The sequence below is a fragment of the Embiotoca jacksoni genome, unplaced genomic scaffold, assembly GCF_022577435.1.
Source record: "Embiotoca jacksoni isolate LCO1_2020_lvr unplaced genomic scaffold, fEmbJac1.0.p SCAF_43, whole genome shotgun sequence".
NCBI classification, from domain to species: domain Eukaryota; kingdom Metazoa; phylum Chordata; class Actinopteri; family Embiotocidae; genus Embiotoca; species Embiotoca jacksoni.
Window position 1 is genome coordinate 1,496,324 of NW_027185396.1, and position 23,290 is coordinate 1,519,613.

Here is a 23,290-nt window from a genome sequence, read left to right on the forward strand (position 1 = left end):
GAATGTAAAATTACTTCATAGTTGCCAATTAATCAATTAATTGATTAGCGAAATGTGTACTTGTATTTACTGTTGGATGGTTCAACTTATATATATATTTATTTATACCAAAGCATGATATTTTATAACGCCTTCATTTGTTGAGTAAAATCTTAATCTGTTAAGTAGTTCAAGCTTATCACACAGACTGTCGGCTAGTTTTTCTGGATTTGCCTCCAATTTCATTATTCAAGTTTATGCCTTCAAGTTAACAAATTAATATATAAAAATAACATGCTCAATATGGTTTGCTGTTATATAAATACACACTTAAGTGGTTTTTAAAACAATTTATTTAAACATTTTCATGACAGTGGAAGAATTCGAGCAATCATCTCACCAAATATATGCAAAGGGTTTATATTGAAAAACACAAAAATATTCTTAACCCTATGAAGATGACTATATACAGGACAGTGCTGGGACATTTTTTACATCCTTCCTTATGTAAGAAAAACTCTCCCAGATACTGTTGCTCACAGTTCTGGCTAAACGGATGAGACCTAATTTTTCACAGCATAAAATTCACAAATCTTATATCACTAATTTTTTGATTTTGGTCCACAAGATATGTCGGAACCATTTTTAGACAAAATAGTGAACATTGCTTTTATCACATGAATTATGATTACTTCAACAATCATGTCAATTATGACTACTCAGATGGTTTGCCCAACAAAAAGAGAAGCACATTATCCAAACAGGATTCTTAACCAAAAAAGATTCAGGTACAGAGATGTTCAGAGCAGTGCTTTTAGCAGAAACAAGAGTGGAGTATTTGCACTGTTTTTTCAATAAGTTAAGTGATAAACGGTAATCATTTAAAAATTAACAAGCATTATTAGTTAACGACTGAGCATTTGCATCTCTTTATGTATATATGTGTATATACAGATCGTATGGAATATATGATATTAGTAAAGTCTGGAAAAAGGCACTATGAAGGAGTAATGGTGAAATAAGCCATAACATAATGGAAAGCATCTATGCAGTATAATCAGAAGATTTAAGCAGAATCAGGCATTTTCCCTGCACTTTGTAAAGTCCACCACTTTCCTTTCTGAATGAACAACACCGTACAATTCAACAGGAGGAGAGAAGATAATGGCGGCGTTGCTCGCTGAGTTATTGAAATCGACACCATCAGCGCATCAGAGCTGAGCACGGCCCATATTTCACTGGGAACATCTGTGTTGTGGTTGATGGCTGCACAATGTGTGCTGGAACAGAACAACTGTATCCAGGTGACCTATATGGCCGTGTATTTTTGTGTAAATTAATATTTTGCGTGTGTGAACCAATCATGCTTTTATAACTGCATGCACTCTGTTGAATATCAAAATAGACTATTTGAGACTGTAAATAAATTATTGTGGAGGGGAGAACAGAAATGTGGGAAAGGTATTTATATTTTCTTTTTGTTTGGGGAACACCTATTTCTTCCTCGTCTTCCTGTACCGTAGTCGTGCACAAGCAGAGTTTATCCAAGCACACTTGCTACTTTCATTTGCACTTTTGTGGATAATGTTGTGCAGCGATCCATCACGCAATCTGTACTGAAGCAAAATTAGTAAAGTAAAAGTACAAATTAATTATGATAAAGAATCTTGTCGGTGCCACGTCTTATATTAGAGGCTGCAGATATAACGAACACACGTCTGTCTGAACATATCACGCGTCGACAGTGTTGGAGAGTAACTAGTTACGTATAATTAAATTACAAAATAAATGTTATTGTAATCAGTTGGTTACTGAGAGAAAAGATTAAATGAAATTACAGTTACTATTCAAAATATTGGTGATTACAAAGGTGTAAAAGCTTGTATGTAGAATATAACATTCCTTCTGCTTGTTTTCATTTATTTGTCAGTATGCTCTAAAATCTTGATCGCCATTTTTGATGGGTTTACTTGTTTGAATTTGTGCTGCCTCGCGTCTGCCAATCAAATCATTGTGCATTGCTCTGACTACGGCCACATTAGCTTACGATCAGACTCAATTATGAGGTAAGATTGTGTTGTCATACAAATAATAATAATAGTAATAGTAGTTACTGTATCTATTGTTTTTTTAATCTCTGGTAATATTATTTTAAAATGTTCTAATTCAAAGGGAGAAAAGCCCAGTGGACTATTAAAATCGTAACACAAGGCCTACTTTCTTTATAAATAAAAAAGTTACACCCCACCAAAATGTTGTAGTCTCTTCTTATTTTGCATTATGTGTGTGATTAAGAAAGAGAGTCAGGCAGGGATTAATGTGTGTGTGTGTGTGTGTGTGTGTGTGTGTGTGTGTGTGTGTGTGTGTGTGTGTGTGTGTGTGTGTGTGTGTTTGCGGGTTCTGATCTGCACTGCTGCATGTAGAAACTGGACTTTTACAGTACATATGAATGGGACAGCACTGCATCAGCAGTCTCACGGCTGCTGCTGATACTGGCTCTCTGTGGCCGTGTAGAAATCCTCCAGGACGCTCTGCAGGTAATCAAAGGTGGGCCGCTCCTCAGGCTTGTTCTTCCAGCACTCCAGCATGATCTCATAGAGTTCGGTGGGACAGCTGTCCGTGCGCTGCATCCGGTAGCCTTTCTCCAGGGAACGGATCACTTCTGGGTTGGTCATCCCTGAAAACAACAGTGGATGATTGGGCTCAGAGAGTCTGCAGAGCCACGCCCCCTTCACGTAAATGAGAATCTCATTGGCTGGCAGCAGATGACTTCTGTTGCTCAGTCAGTTGGTCAGTTCAATCCAAACTAAGATACCTCAACAACTACTGGATGGATTGCCACAAAACTTTCTACAGACATGCATGATACACACATGATGAATCCCTCTGATTTTTATAATCTTTAACTTTCGCCACCATGAGATTCACATATGAGGTTTTGAGTTGAATATCTCAACAACAGTTTGATGGACCTCCTTGACCTTTGCAGCACACGTTTGGATGGACAGCAATACATTTGGTTTCCCTCTGATCTTTCCTATTGCCCCATCAGTAATACCATCCGATACCTTAGTTTATGACCAAATACCTGCAAAACTACTGCTGCTTGCTGCTGATTATCAACTGCTTAAATGTTAAATTAAGATGCTAAACATAATAATCATTTTGGATGTCCACTTTAAAACAACAGAACTGGACAAACTGTTGTGCACTGACTCTATAATTTCAATGTCCTTTCTCTTCACAGGCATTCTAGCAAACTCTATATCATGAGACTAGTGGTCCACTTACCGGGGTATGGTGTGCGTCCATAGCTGATGATCTCAGTCAGCAGGATGCCGAAGGACCAGACGTCAGATTTGATTGTGAAAGAGCCATAGTTGATGGCCTCAGGAGCTGTCCATTTGATGGGGAATTTGGCTCCTGGTTATTCGGGGAAAATGGAAAACCCAATCAAAATTTGGAGTAATTATTTGAGACATTAGTTGACCCCCGATGACACTGCCAGTCATTCTCATCTTCTCTCTACTTCTTTTGTCACTCGTGTTGTAATCTCTTGTCTCACTGACAAAAAGTCATTTCCCCTAAACTGATGAAACCGTAACTTCAACCGTTTCACCTGTCGCGGGGAATCAGTTCCCTACTTTCTGATGACCCATGGCGACACAACGTTTAGTCTTACCTTCCCTGGCCGTGTACTCGTTGTCTTCGATGATACGAGCGAGGCCAAAGTCAGCAATTTTGCACACTAAAGCCTTATTGACCAGGATGTTGGCAGCTCTCAGGTCTCTGTGGATGTAGTTCCTCTGCTCGATGTAGGCCATGCCCTCTGCAATCTGCACAAAAATAATTCAGTGCAAACACAGTCCAAACATAGTTTTCAAAGTAAAAGTTGCTGTTTCTTTCAGTAACTTGCACTGCTGCTAATAACAGCAACAGATATTTTGCAGGGTTGATTAACACATGTACTCTTTCAGTTTAGCTCCTTTGTGTTAGCGCTGGATAAAATCTGTCTCACCTACTATCTGATGAATAATTTAACACCATAAAATCGGTCATGGTAGGACGGAATCAAAACAGACAGGTTTAGACCTTCTTCCTCTTCACTTCCTGCTCTGTTGTTTGTATGACACGGGAAGCACCTCACACAACAGGGCGCTTACTCAACTCATTCGTACTTAAGAGGTTGTAGAATTTATTTTAAAAAAAAACTGACAGGAAGGAAAGTAACAGTGGAAAGAGATATCAATTGTCCCTCGTGGATTTTCCCTTTAGGTCCACCTACTGGTAATCCAGTAAAACATTCTAACATGTACTGGACAAATTAGCATCATATTTTGTATTGAGGTTCATGGTTCCCAGATGATGTGTCCTAATTGTTGCTGACCTATCATCAAATGCTACCATGAAGTAAACATTTGTGTTTCATGTTGTTTATGGTTTATTGTTATTCCTATGTTAACAAGTGATTCATAATCACTTCTTTTCCCTCTTAAGTGATGGGTTGCTGTGCTTTGAGTCTCCTTTGGTGTGGATTTTAAAGCTTGATCCAGTTCAGCATGATATTTGAATTTGGGTAAAAGGTTAAAGGTCATAAATTCATGACAGCGCATATGTTGCAAGAAATGAGTTGCTTACTGTGATTTCTGTTTCATAATCACCTCTATGTGGTTTGGAAAACGATGTGCTGTGAATATCCGACCGATGGAAACGAAGCTGTGAAGTCTCCGTTCAGTATAAAAATGCTCAACCTGAATCCTTTGAGACTGCATTGAGGAAATATTATCTCCTATGCCAAAACATAAATATATTTCTTTTGTGACGACAGCAGGTGTTTGTGTTTTCATGTCAATTCCCATCAGCCTCAGATGTTAGTATTGTCACTGAGAGCGTGTTATCATGGTAACATCAGTATTTATCTCAATGCATCACTGTTCCTGGCCGTATTTTACGTGTACAAGTTGTTCCTCTACCTTTCCTCAATTCTTTGAAACAAAAAGATAAAAATGCAACACAAAAGAAACACAATTTAGTCCGTTGCTGGATGACATGAAATATCTGCATATCTGCATGTATTTTTTTTTCTATTACTACTTAAATATACACATATTTAGCATCGTTGTTTTCTTTTAGCATTTGTGATCAACCTTTCATTTTCTTAATATGAAATACATATGACTAATAATAAATAAAACATTGGTAGGCCCCTTCTCATCCTCTCCAACATAACCAGGAGGACAGTCAGTGGAGGACACCCTTCAAGGAATATTCATTATTTTACTCAGTTTTAAGATAACATTCATTGATTCCAGGCTGTCCAGATTACAACACAAAATTAGGAAATTATGGGAATATTGAAAAATGTCCTGTGCACTGCTCACTCAAGAAGGTGATCTGGTGTGACTAAACAATGTGTGCAGCGGACGACTGAATAATTCTCACCTGGGCAGAGAAATCGATGAGCTTGGGCAGCTGGACGTGGTTTCCTTCAGTACTCTTTAAGAAGTCTAATAAACTACCTGAAGGTGCACAAACACAAAAACACACATATATAATCAAACACGTATCGAAGGGTAAAGATTAATACAAAGAACATCACCTGAACATAAATATCCTGCTACTGCAACAAAACCCTGGATTACAAACATCTAATGATAAAAGTTTAACCAAAATTACTGTTGTTAAATATATTTCATTTCATTTCATGTATTTATTGCTTTTAGCTAACTATATTAACCATTTATCCGTCATCTGTTGTTGATTATTTTAACCATGTATTATTGTTAGGTAATACTTCAATAGCTGTTACAAGTTCATTACTATGTCATTACCTATTATTTGAGCAATTTCAGATGCTTCTTTCTTTTCATTTATAAACATTATTTTTATCAAACTATTTCAACCATTTATCAATTACTTTATGCAATGCCAACCATTACTAGCTTCCTCTATTAACCAATGTCCATTCAGTTGAGCGAACGTTTTCAAATCTTCTTCTTTCTTTTAGTTACACATGCAGATTTATTTTTATTTTTTTTCTTAAATTGCGATTTTCACTTTTTTTTAAATAAGTTACTCTACGAAAACACTTCACATCCCTCCTGGAAAATGCAAACATACTAGTAAACCTGGTTGAGAATGACTGGCTTTGGGATTTGCCCAAGTTTCCTTTTCAGTTAAATAAAGTTTTAGTATACTATGATGTCTGTTTCTTATTGTTTGTCCATACAGCAAAGTGCAGCAACTGACTTCAATCAAAAGAACACGGCAACTACACACAATTGCACATGTACTACACTTGCATACACACAAACACACACACACACCTTTCTCCATGTACTCAGTGATGATGTAGATGGGCTCCTCCTTGGTGACGACAGCATTGAGTCGAACCAGTTTGTCGTGCTGTAGACTTTTCATCAGGTTGGCCTCCATCATGAAGGCTTCGACCGACATGGTGCCCGGCTTCATGGTCTTCACTGCTACCTTGGTGTGCTTATTGTACATAGCTTAGAACAAACAAAACAAAAATTACAAAAAGAACATGAATTGCTAGCACCATCACTAACTAACAATGATTCATATCAATCTCACCCATCCAGACTTCTCCAAACTGGCCGGCACCGAGCCTCTTGTCCAGTTTGAGAGAAGATCTTGGGATTTCCCAGGCGTCCTTCTCCCATGGCTTCTCAGGTTTGGGGCTCAAGCATGGGTTAGTCAGGGATTGGCAGAGGCCATCTCCCAGCTCTGATTACAACAGAAAAAACATTTGTTTTTGTTATTTTTCTATGTGGTTGGCTTACAGAAAATAAGTGATCTTGTTCTTCTTTGTGGGTAAAATGGTGATGGTGGTTGTGTTTATAGAGTAACGCACTAGTAACAACCTTAATGGTGTTTCATATCAGAGGAGGTAATAAAGTTTACCAGCAGAGTGTGCTGTTCATCACTAGAAACATAATGTTAAATGGTGGAACACAGACTGTTGTGAAGATGTTCACCATTAAATGACTTAAATCGTCATTTAATGAGACACTAAATCAATGAGACCACAAAAACGCAGTGGTGAGAAATCATGTTAAGACAAAGCAGTGGAAAAAGGCCAGCAGTAACTCACTCTTGTAATGGCTGACCAGCTCCTGCAGGGTGCTGAAGGTGATGCGGGGAGAGATGTAGAAACCTCCGTTGTCCAGTGTGCGGATCTTATAATGTTTAACTGTTTCACCGGACTGGACATCGCCGTCCCTGACAGACAGAGAGTAGCTGCCTGTGGTAAAAGAAAAGCAATAGAACAGTTACCACATGATCTATGGGGGATTTCCTAATGCTGATGCCAATTTTTTTTTAACTGATTCTAGCTAATATTTTTAGAGGATTCAGCATTTTAGGATGGTAACATTCTTATTCTCGGGAATTACAGGAGTCCACTATTTCACCAAACACGTAGAAAAGCTTGTGGGACTGTCGGCAGATTAGCGTGGGCTACTCTAACAATTTAGCATTGCAATTCCATTCATTTGGGAGATTAAAATGAAGAATAATCAGGATCAAAGCAACAGAGGCCAATATCTCCTGAATTCAGGTCTCTACTATGAGTCAAGCACCAAAACTACTGGATCCTACATTTCTCGTGATTCTCAAAGGCCTTAACCACAGACTGTATATAAAAGCGGACGTAGCTTCGGGGTCTGAAAAATGAGGCCAATGCAGAAGTGCCTTAAGTTGCAATACCACCGACTGCCACTAGAGGTCGGCTCCAAAAAGCCTGCGGCTCCATCGACTCCCATTCAACTTCTCTCTTAAAGTTCTTAGTCAATAAATGTTCTCCAGCAGTTATCTCGGTGTTGTTAGCTAAAGTCACTCCTTCTTATTAGTTTTCTGGAGGTCCATCTGAAAATAATCCCTCATTCATTAGAAAAGAAGATTCAAAAGGTCGTGTTTTTGGTGGCAGTCAGGTTACAGCTATCGGGATCGGGACGTCGTACCGCTGGGTTTCCAATCAGATCAGTCAGATCTATCACTAACTTCCTCAAACTCGTACAAATACAGTCCCTTCTGGATCCAAACCGATCACAACTAGCAAGATGACGACGGACAAAATCTGAACTCGAGGCTTCGTTACGGCTGTTCACAAACCAACGGGTGACGTCACTGCTGGCTGTCGCTTGGCATTAACCAACATAACCCTGAGGACATTATTTCATTATTTTCATTATTCATCAGATCTGTTAATTTGAGGAGTCTAACCTGGATTCAGACGGTAATTTAAGAATTTATTTGCAATTCAATTAAATTCAGTTCAAGTTTGTTTACATATCGCCAAATCACAACACAGGTTATTTCATGGCACTTAACACATTTAAAGTCCTAACAGCAGAACTTTACAATACTATACAGAGAAACCCAACAATTCGATGAGAACAAAGCATTTCACTATGGACATTTTATTACAGTTACAAGTTGATTTTAGCTGATGTATTAGAATAAAGTTGCCTATTTCCATGACCAGTAGAGACTGAGCAACAGCAGCATTCATTGTGTGTCATGTCTCTGGCAACCTCACAAATACAAGCTTAAATATTTACTGTCCTTTTAATAGGAGAAACAAGAAAATGTCTTTTAGCTGATAAATGCTTCACTGTGTTCACCAATTATCTGTGTCTGTGTGCCGGTTGGTGCTGGGCAGGTAGAGGAGAGTAGAGGAGAGTAGAGGAGGTAATCACACCTTTTTGGCTGAAAATAGCTGCACAGCTCGATCTTCATGCTCTAAAACTGTCCTGAGAATATTTTGCAATGTTCTAGTAATGTTTTCAGGGGTAAGTGTTTGTTGTTCCCAGAATGTTATTGTTAAAAGTAGAAGATAACGTTCTCTAAAAACACTGTAGAAATATTTAGTGTTTTCATTCTTAATGTTTTTTTTATGTTCCCAGCAAGATACCGTAAATTAAATCATTATACTAATGTTTTGTGCTAACAATCTACCAGTTTTCGCAATGTTTTTAGAGAACGTTTTTCTACCTTTGAGCTGCTTCATTTCTAGCTGGCTGCATCTTGAACCAGTGCTTATAAGTGTGAACCAGCTACAGTAAAGTTACGGACAGTGAAACCAAAACGGAGTTAAAAGATGCAAAACGGTTCTCTAAAAAGAAGAACCGCTGAGTTGGGTTAAAATTATCCGTGACTTGAGACTGAGAATAATTGACCACTTCCACATTCTACACTGTCACCTCTGCCATTGTTGATATAAAAATATCAAAAGAGCAGCTTTGAAAAACAATTATTAACATGAAAGTCATTGTATCAACCTAAGTGTGTATGCTCTCTGATGTATTGTATTATTCATTTCCTTCTTATATTGACAACCTGCTGTGTCAACTTATTTCCTTTTCTAACTTCTTTGACTGCCCCACTAAAGGTTAAAGTTTTTTTTTATTACTCACCCTTGGTGGTCTCGCTGTCTCGGATCATGAAGGATCCCACTTTGTTTCCGGCGGCCAGCAGCTGCCGCTCTGCATCTTTTCTGCTCACGCCCTTAAAGAACCACCTGAAAAACAGGAAACAGATCAGTTAGTACAGAAACCTCCAAACGGCTCCTCCTGTGCCTTGTTTTCCTGCTGCTTTCCACTTTGTGAATGACTAGAAAAAGTGGCATTTCAATATGGTACATGACATAACTACTGTTTATAGCAAGCAAAATATGCAACTAATAACTACAATTATATTGAGTGGAACTAATATCATTTAGTTTCATTTAATGGCCTCTCATGACCAAAAGAAGCAAAAGGTTCCACTAGTAATCCATGTCAATGTGTGTTCAGTGTGAGTACTCTTACTCTTCGGCCTCCAGAGTATCTTTGGCTACATAATTACTGGGGATGAAGCCGTCTTGACCTGTTTTGATTAACATAGCTCTCCACCACTCCCCCGATCTACAGAGAGAAGACAGAGACACACAACAATCTTGAATATTCTTCATCAACAAAAACAAAAACAAAAATAATAAACTGCCAAACTTTACAAGCCCCAAAACTAAAAACTCTACACAAAAGGAACTTATAGTTTAAGCAACAACAAAACAAGAGTATATATTTCGCTGCTGATAAAAGACTTACTCCTCCAAGATTTTCAGCTTATCTCCCTTTTTGAAGCCAAGGTCTCCCTCATGAATGGCCTCATAGTCGAACAGTGCCATGGCAATACTCTCTGCTACGGCAATGAAAAAAAGAAAAAAGAAGCAGAAAGAGGCATTTTGTTCGTAAGTTGTGGTCATGAGTCGCAGTGGAAACTACGTCCCCTTTGCATTGTCATGTGAAGCATGATAAACAAAGAGTATTTCACCAACAGTGCTGATATGTGAGAGAGAATGACTTAGTATCTGCTGTGTTTTTTTTTTCAGTGGACTTTTCAGTGCCTTTAAGTCTGAACTGAGCTTTTGTTTGTTGCTTACATTGGGTTCCCCCATATTTTGACTCTGTGACTGACTTCCTTGTGCATGTGATAATAATAGCAGAGGGGCTGGTCCTCTGCGTACTGAAGGCCTCTGTGGTGAGAGGGGATATCACTCTGCACTCACACACCCACTCTCCTTCCTCTCGAGCTGCAAGGCATCGTTTTTCTGTGTCTAACCCTCACCGACCTACATCATGCTTTTAAAAAGGACTAACTTGTCGTCATATTCTCTGGTGGTGTTCACGGTGGATTAGAAATAAACCAACAATTGTCTGGCCTCTGGGTGGTGGACTTTAATACAAAATACAAAATGCAGTCCAGACACTTTAATACCCACGGTGTAAGTGGAGGTACAGTAATGAGTAGGTAAAGGTTGTAACTCACCATCTGAAGAGTTTGCAATAGGAGGCATTTTGGCCTGTAGAGAGAAATATTAAAGAGACATGAAGACATCTGTTCTTACAAACTCCCCTTCACAAACCAATGGGTGACGTCACTGTTGGTTGCATGTTGGTTGGTTGAAACACTGGCATGTCAATCAAATCAGGCACACTCCCAGACGTAGCTCTCTTTGAGGACAGTGGAGTGAATTTAGCAAATGTTATCATAAAGACTTGTGAAAAAAAAGAATTGACTTTCAGAGAAGTTGACGCTTTTTGGATGGGTGTGTAGGTTTGTTTGAGTTTTTTTTTTGGAACTTCCGCATTCACTTCTTTTTAGACCCAGAAGCTACGTCCAATTTACCAGACAGACTGACCGAGGGTTTGTAAATTTAGACATCTGTAAGATGATACAGCATGTGCAAGTCAGTACGTCTAAAGTGTTGCCTAACACTTTTGATTATGCATCTAGAACTCTCCGGTTGTGTGTCTGTCACTTCCTCTTTCTTCACTGAGGGTGAGAGAGATGTTACAGTCAGCACACAGGAAGCAGTAGCCAGAGGAACCACAGTCACCCATGGCAGCACTGCGACTTTACCCCGGTCACAGATCAAAGTCTTGTCTGTATGCAAATTCACAACAAGCCATGTGATCCTGTTTAAAGTGTGTGTCGGCACGCATCTGTCCTCTGAGAAGCACAGGAAAACAATCCCCCATGTCAGGCAGTAACCAGTGAAACTGTGCGTTCTCGTCTACTTTTACTGTTTCTGCATTCAACACCGTTATTCTTCAACATTCAGGCCACTTCTGCTGCTGTTTGCGCCCAATACATTTGAAAAAAAACAGCAAAAAAACAACTTTTTGACATTTAAGATGCGGCTCATGATTAAATTTAATGTTCAGTAGTGGAAAGTAATCTACTCAAGTACTGTATGCATCTTTCCATTAATTCAGGGCTCCAGAGTGCGACCAAAAACCTGTCAAGTGTGATTACTGATTGTACTATTGATTATTCCAAAGAGCAGTAAAGGTGTCTCAGAGCTTTTCAACCAGCTGTGAAAGATGGAGCAGGGTGCAACATCTTTAATCATTGTGTGCGTGTTGAGAAATTATCAATCTATGTGGAACTGGCAAAATAAGTAGAGCTTAATATGTATTATTGCAGCTCTAAGGCGTAGTAAAAAATGTTGGGTGTACTAAAATCATGTGCTGCTGGTGCACCCAATGTAAAAAGTTCTTCATAACTTCATAGTTGCGCTGTTGCATTTCAGAGGTAATATTGCATTTTGTACTTCATTTCCTTGCCAGCTATATTTAGAAGGTACTTTTTAGGTTAAGCACTTTAAGATTAAAGCAGGTCATCATCCATGTGGACTATGTTTAGTTGGGGCCTCTTGACATATTCCAAACCTAAATATAAATTCATCCCAAAATGCAAAGATTACAAAATTAAAAATGAATCATTTCCAGACCCCTGTGACGCTTCGGAGGGACCCAGCTACTGTGTTGGGAACCATGTGATTAAAGAGCCCAACAGTAGTAGTTCTAATAGTCACAGGGGACTATGTTTCAAAAATAAAAGAAAATATTTCTTTTATTTAGGATATTCTAAGTGGCTCTAACTTGTAAAATAATATTTAGATTGCTGTTGTCTGAATACAGTATATTGCACATCTTCCACCAGTGGGGATGTCATAGATGGTAGTATGAGTTTTTTTTTTAAAGCAACAACTTGTAAATGACTGATCTGAGATATTTTTGGAATAAACTTTGAGTTGTTTTGCTTGTCATGTGATGAAGACTCAGATTTGTATCACATCATTTGTCACATCACTGCTTACAGCTTTGCTGCCGGAGTTTCCCGCGGTGGGGTCTTTGACATAGTGGGCCGTCTGTGCTCGGTTCTGATGGTCGTCGTTAACCGTCCCTTTGCTGAGAGCCTCCTGCTCCTTCTTTGAGCCCACACAGCCCATGATGACTTCTGCAGGAGGACAACACAGGAACGGCAAGATGTGAAAACTGAGGACACAGACAGGAAAAGACCACCAACTTATATTTTACAGTATGTACATTATTCAGAGGAAAGCAGAATGTTTTGGAGTTCACAGCAATTTATTATTGAACATAAACCAAAAATTCAGTGAAAGACCAGACTTTTATGTAAAAAGTAGCTTTCATGAGAAAGATTTTGTCTTTTGTTGTTTTTCGTGACAAAAACATGGTTGTGATGTTTAGCTGCACAACAACACTCCCACTGAGAGCTCAGACAGGTTCTAAACTTCTCGGACTCTGTATGCACATGTAGATTTAATAAATGAACAATTAATTCAACGAGTTACTTTTGAAAACACTACTGAGAGTTAATATGAATGTAGTTCCTTCTGCTGTCGACATTTCTTGTAATAATCATTCGTTTGCAATCATTGACTGTAGTGTTATTACCCAACAACCCGGTCCTCCTATGAAAAACCTAAAACCAATAGGTTGTTCATGTCAGCACATTATTGAGGCCCAGAATTATTCTCTATTGTAACAGATACCTCTAAGGTCCAAAGTATTTATGGCAGAGGCCAAAGGAGGAAGGGAGTTCAAATAATGATAAAGCCATAAAGATGGTGTAGGGGGGAGGTCAGGGTGGATGAATGGGTCAACAACGCACTAAAGCATAACATGGGAGACAGCTGTTCATTTCCAGTTTCAAACCAAAAGTCAATGTCAAAAAAAGTAAGTTACATGCAGAATGTAAACTGATGAGTTAATTTTTTTTTTTTTGATTTGGATAAAATAAAATAAAATAAAAAAAACTCATGACTGTTACTCATGAGGGTCATACCTTCCTCCAGCTCCATGGAGCAGTCTCAGGACGTATTGATCCACCCTTGTATATGGGTTTGAACAGATATGCATGGAAAGTATATCTTAAGTGGTTAACAGAGACATACAACCTCTAGGTAGTAATTGTAGTTTTAAAATGAACTTTTCATCTTGAATCTGATATGTTATCTGTTATAGCAATTCAATGCTAAATTTGTCTTTATAAGTCTTTATACTTGATAAAATGGGTGCCTTTAAGTAACTTAGCATTGCATAGCATGCTTATTTGCATATTGATTCATATTTATATATGAATTTCTTCTTTTAATTTCAACATTATTGCATGCATGCTCCCCTTGTGAGCTGAAATATGATGGTCTGTTGATGTTTGGTAAAAACCGGCAAAACGTGAAATAGACAAGCTTAAAAAAAGATCGTCGGGGTTAGGGAAATAAAAACATGGTTGGGGATGGAGAAAGAACATGGTTGGGGTTAGAAAACAAAAAACAACAGCAGTCCGTGACTAATGGCACTGAGTCAATACTGCTAAAAACTGTCTTTTATTACACCTCTGTTGCGGGATCTTGGTCACATGATTCAGCGTCACATGACACTTAGCGGCGTCAGTTTCACTCCTTCAAACGTGTAACTGTCACGACTAAACAGGCCAAGGCGTGGCTATTTCACATTTTGCTGTCGTAGACCAGTGTGTCTATTTCACGCTTTGCCATGATACTGTGTTGTTTTGATCAAATATGAACATATAAATGAAACATAGCTACCGTGTATGAAAGCTGACACAGTAGGTCTCTCAGCTGGCTGTTGGTGTGAATTCATTTTGAAATGACTCTAATCTTTGGGAGGTGGAAGAACAAAAACAGCATATCACATGGTGATGTAAGATATTCCTAACTAGAGGGGGAGGGGGGGGGGACTGGGAAGACAAAGACACCTTATAGTTTACAGAGTCAGTCAGCTAACTGAATGACTTCACACTATTGGTGTTCATCCTGAATAATTGATATTTACTGATGTTGGCAACCCAGCTGCTGTAATCTCACATATGAGTTAGGACAATCCAGATCTTCCACGAAAGAATGATTCAAGGTCTTTCTATGTCCTGCGGCAACACAAGCCCGCTCACTCATCTCATCTGGGGAATAATTTGTTTTCTCTGTGTCATACTGTAGCTGCATATGTGTAGCTGGATGTAAATGTAAATGCAGATAGTGCATCAGGTTCAGCAGAAGCGAGAACAAAGAAGGAGTTTGTGACCGTGTTTGGCAGCAGATGGAGAGGACACGAGAGAGACAGTTAGTCAGTGTGTCCAATCTCTCTTTAGATCAGAGAAGCCGATTATTTCACTGAAGTCAGGAAGACGTGTTTATCATAAGCGCTTCGACAGCAGAGCTCTGCATACATGCACAGTGGACTTACTATAATTTTAGCGATCACCAGTTGATGCTCCAGACAGGAAACATCAATGATTAAAAGTCTTTTAATGTTTCTGGAAGTGTCTCTGGGTCTGTTCTGTATTTAAGTATAACTTTCGGTAAACTGTCTTTACCAGAGTTAACCGCCGTGGTGACACTCACATACAGTTGTCAGCAGTGGAAAATGTTTCACTAGAATATTTAGACACAGGAAGTGGTGCTACGGAGGTCAAAATTTGTTCTGTTAATGTACATGCTTCCTTTTTTCTCTCTGTTCCAATTCCTCTTCAGATGTCCAATCAAAGAATGATTGGGGTTCTCCGAACAGGTTTTACTTCAATTTAAAACTCTTCAGTGTGATTCCTTTTAGTATTAAACAGATGCGGCTCTTTGTTATTTTTTTTACTAGTACAAAATGAATGTCATCACAAATCTGATGTAGGACATTGCCCTAGTTTTGCTCTGTAATAATGCTGTCATCGATTACTGTCAGTCTGTGTAAAGCAGCTACAATACTCTTCAAAAGCTTTCATCGAGCCTGGATCAAAATCCTAATATACTTGACAAGCAGCCAAAGGACAGAAACATGTTTTTTTTTAATCAAAAATCAGTGTCATTGAGAAGCAAAAGCTTCAAATATCGGCAAGCTGGGATGTTAGTCCGCGCAGCACTGACACAACCCTCCACATTACAACATCATTTGACTATCACTTGACTAAATGACAATATAAAAAAAAAAGCTCAACACCAGTAAATGGAAAATGGCATTGATCTAATTGTGTGGATGATCTACAGTAAATGTTGGTTTTACGTATGTATTTGTGATGATAAGAGAAGCAGCGCATTGTAATGCCTTGATGCGACCACTAGGGGAGCCAAAGCTCTATTCATTTAAACGGTAAAGTGTAAATTTGTTTACACACAAAATATTATGAACATGAACTTGAGATTTACATTTCTAAAGTATCTCTGTAAATAACATCACAAAAAAAAAAGTTTTTTCCTCAGAAATGCTTTCTAAAATAGCTATATAATGTAATTTAATCATATAATCGGGCTGGAATGCCGAAAAGGAACTCTGTAGGTTAATTTGCACATTTTTGCATATACTGTATGTGCTAGAGCTTAACATAGACACTATCTTGTTGCAGATATATTGGCGTTTGTGTATATTTGACCAGTAAGTAACGTGAAACATCAGTACAGAAATGCTACGCCAAGTTTACGGTAATTTAGAGACACTGCCAGCAGTACATATTTTGTTCACCAGACAGCACTGAGTAGCTGATTTTTCAGCTGTAAAATGTCTTGCTTGGTACATATATTTGTCACGATTTTAAAAGTCCTTGAATTGCCACGTTATCGGGTTGAAGAGAATTGTGTTTTCCCGATGGTCCTGCCAACTACTGCATGTTGGGAGAATAAGCTCCTGGTTGGGAAATTAGTCTCAGATGTGAGGCTCTTCAAACCACAATTCCCAATAATTCCTAAAGGAGCAGAGTCCAATGATGGAAGCCATCTCACCCAATGGAGGGAAACTGGAGAACCTTCCTGGAACCAAGCCTGGTCAGGAGCGTCTTGGTGCCCAGACCCCACCACCACCATGCACCAACAAGGATGAACACAAGGGTCAGCTGGGTGGCGCTCAAATGTCAGCACATTGGATAGCTGGTCCTTGGTTGCAGAAGCGGGCTTTTGGGACAGAGCCGAGTCCAAATAAGTAGTGGCAGATAATGACACTAAACAACAGCAACAAAACACCAAATCTGTGGGAAATTCATGTTGTGGGTTTATCTAAAAAGTGTCAGTTTTAAGCCCAAATGCCCAGCCTGAAAAATTTACTCAGAAACTGAGATGAGGTCTTTTTCAGGCTTCGTCTGCTAATGACATTTAAGAAATCATAACATGAAAGGGTTAAAATTTTCGGAAAAGCTCCAGTAGAGTATTAGATAAGAAGTTTGATACAACACTGCTTTTTCTATGCTGCTGTGACGACCACATTTCCCACTGTGGGATTAATAAAGTCCAAATCTAATCTAATCTAATCTAAATCTAAATCTAAATCTAAATCTAAATATGAAGCTGGAGCCAGTAGACGGTAAATTTAGCCCGACATAAACTGGCCAAATGTAAAAAAAAAAAAAAAAAAAAAGAAAAAAACCTGCATTCTTAAAGTTCTCTTATTAAATTTGACAATTCTCCAGTAAAGCACCACTTCCAGAAAAAAACACATGGCAGCCAATAACAACACAAACAATGTGGATTAAATTAATGACATTTAATGTGTTAATTACTGAATTTTAGAGGTGCTCGTAAGCTTCCCTGCTTCATGCTAAGAAAACTGTCAGTAAATCCGGATTAGAAAGCAAAATGTCAAACTATTCCTTTAATAGCGCAGCCAAGCCAGAATTATGTGCTTCACAACAAATTTGACAGGAAGTAGTGATATGCTCTAAAATCTTAACTTCACTTTCAAATAGATTTCTAGGTTATGTGAGCACAACAAAACCACCATCACACATATTTCACTTCTCACACCTACAGCTCTCTGCTGAGCCGAAATCAAAGTCCAGAGAGGAAATAGAAGCTAAGAAATCACCAGACAGCCATTAATGACTCACAAGGTGTTGTGCATTTGTCCTTCTCAACAGCAGTCAGGGAGTGGGGGTGTTACCATCATAACCAGTACAGAATGATGCTGCTGTTACTGAGGCAGCAACCATTAGATTAGCTGGTGTTTTCTAATACACAGAAATGAGTGGTGAAGACGACAGAGCTCCAATACAGCACGAACCCTATGTCAAATTTGAAAAAAGTTGAATTATATACAGCTGATATTTCTGTTTTGCATACATGACCTTAAGAATTTAGGTGATAAGTTGGTAAAATTAATTTTTCAGCTTGTTGGGGATGTGAATGGTGAATCTGAGAAGTTTCTCATGCCATGACCACGCCAGCAGTTTCACTTCCATGGCTGTAATTGTTCTCATTTTCATTCTTGTCCTCTCGGCCACTTGTGGTTTACTGTTCAGACCACCTTAAAAATAGACCATTCGTCACAGCTAAGCCCACAGGAAAATGGCTTGGTCAGAAAAAAAATCTATTACTTTCAACTGTTTTGAATGTCTGTTACTTTAACAATCATCTCTAAAGGCCGATCATGTCCAGTGTTTGAAATCTTGAATCCATATCTATCTATTCCCAAGAATAGAATAGCTTTAAAAAAAAAAGCAAAAGAACTTCATTGCGGACTTTAAAAAAAAACGTTGCTACCACCCTCACATCTGTGCGCTACACAGACAGGGCTAGCCTAGCTGAGCACAAAGACTTGAACCAGGGGAAACAGCTAACGACGTGCAGTTAAGATTGTGTCTTTCAAATGTGCAATTTAACACACGTTGTCCATTTTGTGTGTTTGCCTGAATACATATGCAATATGTTGCGTATGTGTATACGTTTCTACTTTAACGTGCAAAATACTGGGAGGGAAAATGCAAATAGATAAATTTAGCACCTATAATGATATTTACTAAACCTGAAAGTAGAAATAGAAAAAGTGATTGCGTGTATTTTAGTACAACTGAAAGTCACGTGTTAAACAGATGTTCACATCAGTAGAGATGGCTGCTCTTATTAGATGCAGGAAACCAAAGAACACGTGGAGAACGTGGTTTTACACCCGTTTAAACATTTCTGATATCCCACCAGTCCCGTTAGTCAGGTGAGCTGTCCCGACAGAACGATAGGCTATGTGGAGTCTAACTATCAGCTAGTCTTCTGCAGCTCCCCAGCTATTTATTTCCAATGATCTAAATGCCACTCATAACAGCACCTTCAGGACACAATACTTCACATTACCGAAGACAAAGATGTCAGAACCTCCAGTTTTACTGTGATTTTAAAGCCAGATAGCAGAAATTTAGCTTACAGTGGTTAACACTGTAACAGTGGTTCCCGAGATAATGACATGATCCATTTCACTTCAAGACACCATCACGTTTATCTGTTGTATGCAAAAATGTATAACAAAAAGTTGAGAAAATTGTGGTCAAGTATCAGCATTCTACACAGCATTTAAAGTTTGCTCATTTTAATCCCCATTAGCTGCTGGTCATACCCGACCAAGTGTGGCTGCAGCAGCAAAAAACACGGCCACTGTGCTGACTTGAGCAAGGGTGAGATTCGTACCTTATGAAGTCAATTTATTTTTCAAAGACATTTTTTCTTCTGTCACAAACGACATGGTCACACTTTAAAATAAGCCATGTGCTCGTAAAGAGCACCACAATGTCTAAAACAGGAGAGCAGTTCTAGTCAGACACATTTAAAAACACACTGCAGTGTCTCAGAGGAGCAGCGGTGCCTTTCAGCTTCTGTCTGAGGAATGGAGAGCACAAAGTGAACCCAAGTCATAATTTATTATAATAACATAGCATTTCAAGAGGGTCCAACAGTGGGCTTAACTTATTGATGACAAGCTCAAATTGCAAACAGTCATATCATAAATTGTGCAGTAGCTGTCATCTTTGTCCACTACAGGAAAACGGGTAACTTTCACACCTAGACAACACCAAGCATGTCTATTTCACGTTTTGCTGTCGTGGGCGGACGTGTCTATCTCATGCTTTGCTGTGACACCGGGTTGAACATGCTCTATGTATAAAGGCCCAGTACAGAATTATAAAGTGATAACCTACCATGCAAATAAGCACCACTGCTTCCACTGAGCTGTGTAGTCACCATTAGACAGGCGGCCACATTTAGCACGAGCTTTCAGGATTTTTGGATAATGTGATGATGCCTTTTTTCTTTTAGCCCACCACCAAGAATGCGCTAACATGCACTTCAACATTAGAGATTTCATCTGCACCCTGTACCTGTCCGAGCAGTGAGCAGGTCAGCTCAGCTCTTTTCCATATGGCCTTGTTTATGAAGGATCCCATACACTATCCTACCTCAGAAGTTTGCCACAGAAAGACATACTAGGCAAGACTCTCAAGAGACAGAAGACAGGAATAATTCATGCATGGTCTGTTCTGAGGGGAGATTTTTACCTCAGATCTACATTTTGTGAGCTGTGAAAAGCTGCCAGGCTGTGGGTGTAGCTGTTGGGGACTGCCTGAGGCAACAACAACATCACCTGCCAGCCTGGCAAGGGACCAACAGGACAGACAGAGAGACAGAGAGACAGACAGACAGAAAGAAAGAAAGAAAGAAAGAAAGAAAGAAAGAAAGAAAGAAAGAAAGAAAGAAAGAACATATTTCTTACTACTTGCGTTGTAACTGAGTAACTTATCAAGAGGACCTGAATGTCTCTACACTGGGTGTCTCACTTTTTTGCTTAAAACTTTGAGGACGGTGTCATTGGCACGACTAACAAGAACCAATTAGCTTGGCAGATTGCCCATGTCTATCATTGGACACGGTATCTTATAAATTTGTTTGATTTCAACACTTTGTATTCATATTTTTATATTCAACTTTAGAATATGTGTTTTTTTCTTTCATTACAGTATTTTGTTTACTCTACTGTACTCTTGGAATAACGGATTCATTATTAAGGCCCATTTAAAAAAAAAAAAAAAAAATCCCTCCATGCTCTCATGCTTCCCCTTCAAAAATGTAAAATAATTGAATGAAATCACCTGACCTTTAGAAAACAAGTTCAATTAACTTAAATTATTAGGTTTTGTTAACACAAACATTTGCATTTCCTCCGTTTAAAAAGTCACTTCTTCTGGAGAAATACGACTGCATGTTGAAGCCATTTTGTCCCAGATGACACTCACTATCGAGTCGGGACTCAATTCACTATTGGCCTCCATCATGAAACAAGAAACAACTACGACTTAAAGACACCAAATTTCCATCATATTCATTAAAAATACAAGAATTGCCAATATGCTACTTCTGTTTCTTTACAAACTTTTATAAAATATGTTCATTGCTTTCATAGTCTCAGCAGCATCATTTCAATTAAAAGGCCCAAGTTTTTTATTTTATTTTTTTTAATTTTTTTTTTTATTTTATACACTTTATTAATCCCCCCCAAAAAATTTCTTCACTACAGCAGGGGGGGGATGCTGCAGCAGGCTGCCACTAGCGTGGCGCCAGGTAACCTGACCTGAGGTGCATGTTTTTCGATGATGGGAGGAAGCCGGAGAACCCGGAGAGAACCCACGCAAGCACAGGGAGAACATGCAAACTCCGCACAGAAAGGCCCAGGACCGGATTCGAACCCGGAACCTTTTTTGCTGTGAGGTGACAGTGCTAACCACTGCACCACCGTGCCCCCCTAAGTTATTAAATGGCCTCAACTATTCAAGTATTTTTGTTGTTGTTGAATGAACTTAAAAAGATCAAAACTTAGATATTTACATTAAACTAATGAGAAGAAAATAGTTGGTTTCACAACTTTCCAATTTGCATTCCACTTTACAGAAAACTATACATTTGTATTACAACCAATATTCACACACACACACACACACACACACACACACACAGAGATATTCTTGACTCCAAGAAATCCAATTCATGTGAAATTTTTGAGTTGCAATGACCCTTTACTTTTCTGTTTGCAACATCTGGGGAGAAACGATTTTGTGACTGATGTGGCTGCAGCACTAATGCAAGATAAGATGGTGGTGAATTTATTCTCCAGAATTATGTAATATCGGCATTTCTGCATTGTATGTAACATACTTCCTTATTAAGACTGCGGGGATTAAAGCAGGAAAGCACACGACTTAAAGCACAATACATACCAGTACATATAATACCTTTGGGGGCTCTGACTTTAAGCCTATTCAACATGTCGACTGGAACTTAATGTGTAGAAACTGCTGGAGTGCAGAACAGAACTGAAACCAGTCGAGTTTCAGGTTTAGTCAAGATGGACAGACTAAAAATAAACACACACACACACACACACACACTTAAAGTTGAACACAAAATTCCGCTGTGGAAATACTTTAAACTCCTCACTTCATACAATTTGGAAGAAAACGCTGTTCAGCATTGTGATAAGATTGTGTTCACCAGTTTATACTTCTTTCACACTTGACCGGCTCCACATTTATTATTTGCTTCTGCAGGCGGTGGCTGTTTCAACTCAAACACCATGAAGTTCCTCTTTTCTCAACTGAGCATCTTCTTTGTAAAACCGTATGTTCCTTTGTCGATCATCAAAGCACAACTTTCTTATTCCTCTCTTAATTTAACTTAATTTTTTTTTTTGAACGTTTGCCCTCTTTCCTTCCACACAAACAAACACAAAAACAGGATACTTACCGCGCTTTAATCAGTCACTTCGACTACTATCTACACGGTTGTATTTGATGTTCTGGATGTGGATGACGGCGTGAAGAATATTCCTCATGTCCTTTCTCTAGCTTCCATCTCTTCCGAGCCCCAGCGGGTCAGACTGAAGATGTGGACGGGACGGCGGAGCGCAGCCCACTGGACTTACAGGAGGAAGTCTGAGCTGAACACATCTGTCTGGCTGACTGAGGGCGTAAAAACAGGAACAAGCACACGCCAGTCATACACTTGGTTTCACTGGCTGAAACTGTCGCTGTCGCTTTTTTATTTTTTATTTTTTTAAATTATGATTATTTGTCAGCTGCTTTTTCGGTGGTACTTGGTTGAAATGGAGAGAAGAGAAGAAAGCATGCCTCGTGCGTCAAAACGCAGAATTTTTAAAAAGCAGCATTTAAGATACATGCATACTTCCAAAACTAAATCATTTTTTTTTCTTTTGTCTGTTTTAAAAGAAAGATTGCTGTCCAGTTTATCCACTTTTTGTCATTATATCGACATTTGTGTTGCCTATTTGGGTTAGAAGCCTAATTTGTGTCAGATGGAAGATAGAGGGAAGAATGGATAAATGGATGGGTGGGTGGACAGACGTGAGGAACACATTTGCATGGCGTGCAGGACAGCTGTAGCAGGTATTCAAATACTATTTGACAGCTATCATGCTCAGCCTGTCGTTCTGGGGTGGAGGCATGCAGCAGGGGGGTGGGGTGTGGTTCAGCCTTAGGGCCACAATAGCAGCCTGGCATTAACACATAAGAGAAAGCTCTCAGCTCTAATCCTTAATCAACAGTCAGGATTAGAAACAAAGTTCCCTCGGAAACCCAGGCTGGGATGGAGAGAGACGGGTGGAGGGGAGATAAGGATAAGAATGAAACAACACAAGAAGAAGAAAAAAAAAGAAATATAGAAAGGTAAAAT

General features: G+C 39.0%; 1 protein-coding gene across 3 annotated transcripts; it reads right to left on the reverse strand.

Moving 5' to 3' along the window:
* Positions 1–314: 314 nt before the first annotated feature.
* hck (HCK proto-oncogene, Src family tyrosine kinase) lies at positions 315–22,538 on the reverse strand. Of its 3 annotated transcripts, none has more exons than XM_069169143.1 (13): positions 22,346–22,538; positions 12,647–12,824; positions 10,810–10,843; positions 10,089–10,182; positions 9,810–9,905; positions 9,417–9,520; positions 7,094–7,243; positions 6,574–6,726; positions 6,306–6,488; positions 5,422–5,498; positions 3,662–3,815; positions 3,271–3,402; positions 315–2,656 (listed from the first exon to the last, which is right to left on the reverse strand). In XM_069169143.1, exons 2-13 carry the CDS (start codon positions 12,776–12,778, stop codon positions 2,454–2,456), a joined length of 1,512 nt encoding a protein of 503 aa, XP_069025244.1. In that variant the 5' UTR covers positions 12,779–12,824; positions 22,346–22,538; the 3' UTR covers positions 315–2,453. The 3 variants fall into 3 exon arrangements, with proteins under 3 accessions (XP_069025244.1, XP_069025245.1, XP_069025242.1); XM_069169144.1 differs by having other exon boundaries at positions 10,089–10,179; positions 12,647–12,786; positions 22,346–22,537; XM_069169141.1 differs by having other exon boundaries at positions 12,647–12,786; positions 22,346–22,537.
* Between the last annotated feature and the right edge of the window lie 752 nt (positions 22,539–23,290).

Excerpts from the sequence above, each read along its gene's own strand:
- hck (XM_069169143.1), bottom strand. The coding sequence starts at position 12,778 with ATGGGCTGTGTGGGCTCAAAGAAGGAGCAGGAGGCTCTCAGCAAAGGG. Across the intron at positions 10,844-12,646 it reads GAAACTCCGGCAGCAAAGCT|GCCAAAATGCCTCCTATTGC; the intron begins GTAAGCAGTGAT and ends TTCTCTCTACAG. Across the intron at positions 5,499-6,305 it reads CACTGAGTACATGGAGAAAG|GTAGTTTATTAGACTTCTTA; the intron begins GTGTGTGTGTGT and ends GTGCACCTTCAG.